Here is a 1798-nt window from a genome sequence, read left to right as displayed (position 1 = left end):
GGCAGCGCCCGGGCCAGCCCCAGGGCTGTGGGGTCCCCCAGGGCATTGCAGCCGAGCCTGGAGGAAGAGAAGGGATGAGGCTGAGCACCTGGCTGGATGCCTCAGACCCCGGCCTTGTACCTCCCGGGGGAGATGAGGGCCAGGTGGGCCTTGGGGACCCAGAGGGCGGAGGCCAGTCCCCCTGGGCACACACTCACATCAGCTCCTCCAGGTGCTTGCAAAGGGCGAGGGACTCCACCAACCGCACTCCCCCAGCCGGGCAGATGCCATTCGCTGAGAGGCTGTGGAGGGAGGGGGGCAGACATCAGACCCTCGGACCCCCCATTTCCTCCACCCCCCCATCTCCTGGGGCCCTAAGAGAGCATCCCCACTGCACACCCTCCCAGCCCCGTGGGGCAGAAAGGCCCAGAGAGGGGCAGGGGCTGGGCTGCTCGAGGCCCCAACGTGAGCAAGCCCGGGAGGTAACTCAGTGCCACTGGCTGGGCACTGAAGCTGAAGTTCAGCCGGAGGCAGAAGCCAGGGTCTCCTCAGACCAGGGGGCGGCCCCCGAGGGCCCCTGTGGGGAGGGCTGGGCACTCACTCTACCCTCCGGAGCTCAGGCAGCCCGGGCAGGACGGCAGCCAAGTGCTGGGCCCCCGCATCTCCAATCTGGTTGTGGCTCAAGCTTGGAGAGAAAACAGCAGAACCGGAAGCATCCGCCTGCCCCCCAGCTGGTAGGTCCCCATCCCCATCCCCATCCCAGACCAGGAGGAGGCTGAAGTCTGGAGAAAGGCCTCAGCTCAGTGATAAGGCCCTCCCACTATGTTGGGTGACAAATCCAAGCTCGTGTCCCGTGTTTATGACGTCCTGCCTGATGTCTGCCCTCACTGCCTCCTGCTGCCATCAACACGCTCACGTCCTACCATTGGGTTTCCCGGGCCCTACGGCTGGGGTTATGCCGCGCAGGAGGGGGTGAGGGCGATGAGAGTCACCAATACGTGAGGAGTGTCTTCAAGGAGCCTCTTGCTTTTGTCATCTGCCCCCCACCAACGTGTTCTGGGGCCGGGGGCAGGGACAGGCAACTCACCCCAGCTCCTCCAAGCTGGTGGCGGCTTCGAGGGCCTTGGCAAGGCAGGAGCAGCCGACGTCACCAATGTCGTCCCCACTCAGGCTGGGGAAGCAGGGAACAGGCCAGGAGGCCATCATCAGGAGGGAAGGCTTTGGCAGGGGCTGTGCTACGGACTCTACAGCTTGCGAAGCCTTTACACGTCTAGGGACTGACAGGCCAGCCATCCAGCTTCGGGAGGAAGGCCGGGCCAGGGGGGCATGACTGTACCCAGTGTCCGGGGGAGAAAACAGAGGCCCGGGGAGGAGCGGGGGCTGGTTTCAAGCCCCCACCCCCGGCCAGGCGGAAATGCCAGCCCAGGACTGCGGGCCTGGCAGCGGAGGCCAGGTGTCCTGGTCTGAGCAGACTTGGCCTCAGCCCCACATCAGGGATCTCCAGCCAGCCCCGCTGAGTGCCAAGTTCATGTGGGTTCCACATTCAGGCAAACAGCTTCCCCAGGCATCTTCTGCTAATCTGTGCAAATGGTGGCTTATTGTCAAACCCGTCTAGCGTCTTTTCTGAGCCCTGCCTGAGCCCCGCCTCGGGGAGTGGGAAAAAATACAACAACGCAGCCCATGCAAACTGAGCCCCATACTAGCTATTTGTCTGAGGATTGTTTTCTTTTGCAAATGAAAATTAGCCGTCTGCCTCCCGTTAAGTTATGGGGGAAATGGCCTGCTCCCACATGCTCTGTTCCCCGAACCCTCTGACCTC

The 1798-nt window shown here is 63.2% G+C and overlaps 1 protein-coding gene across 1 annotated transcript in view; it reads right to left on the bottom strand.

Annotated features, from left to right (window-relative positions):
* The window catches only part of NLRC5 (NLR family, CARD domain containing 5), a 92033-nt gene that overhangs the window by 21118 nt on the left and 69117 nt on the right, over positions 1–1798 (bottom strand). The window contains exons 41-43 of the mRNA XM_006752861.2: positions 1067–1150; positions 581–664; positions 198–281 (exon numbers count right to left, since the gene is read on the bottom strand). Of these exons, the coding sequence (XP_006752924.1) occupies positions 198–281; positions 581–664; positions 1067–1150 (252 nt within the window). The remainder of the gene's footprint in view (positions 1–197; positions 282–580; positions 665–1066; positions 1151–1798) is intronic.

The sequence above is a fragment of the Myotis davidii genome, unplaced genomic scaffold (genome assembly GCF_000327345.1).
Source record: "Myotis davidii unplaced genomic scaffold, ASM32734v1 scaffold590, whole genome shotgun sequence".
In the NCBI taxonomy this organism is placed as follows: domain Eukaryota; kingdom Metazoa; phylum Chordata; class Mammalia; order Chiroptera; family Vespertilionidae; genus Myotis; species Myotis davidii.
Note: the sequence above shows the minus strand (reverse complement) of the source record. Positions and strands in the feature narration are given on the sequence as shown.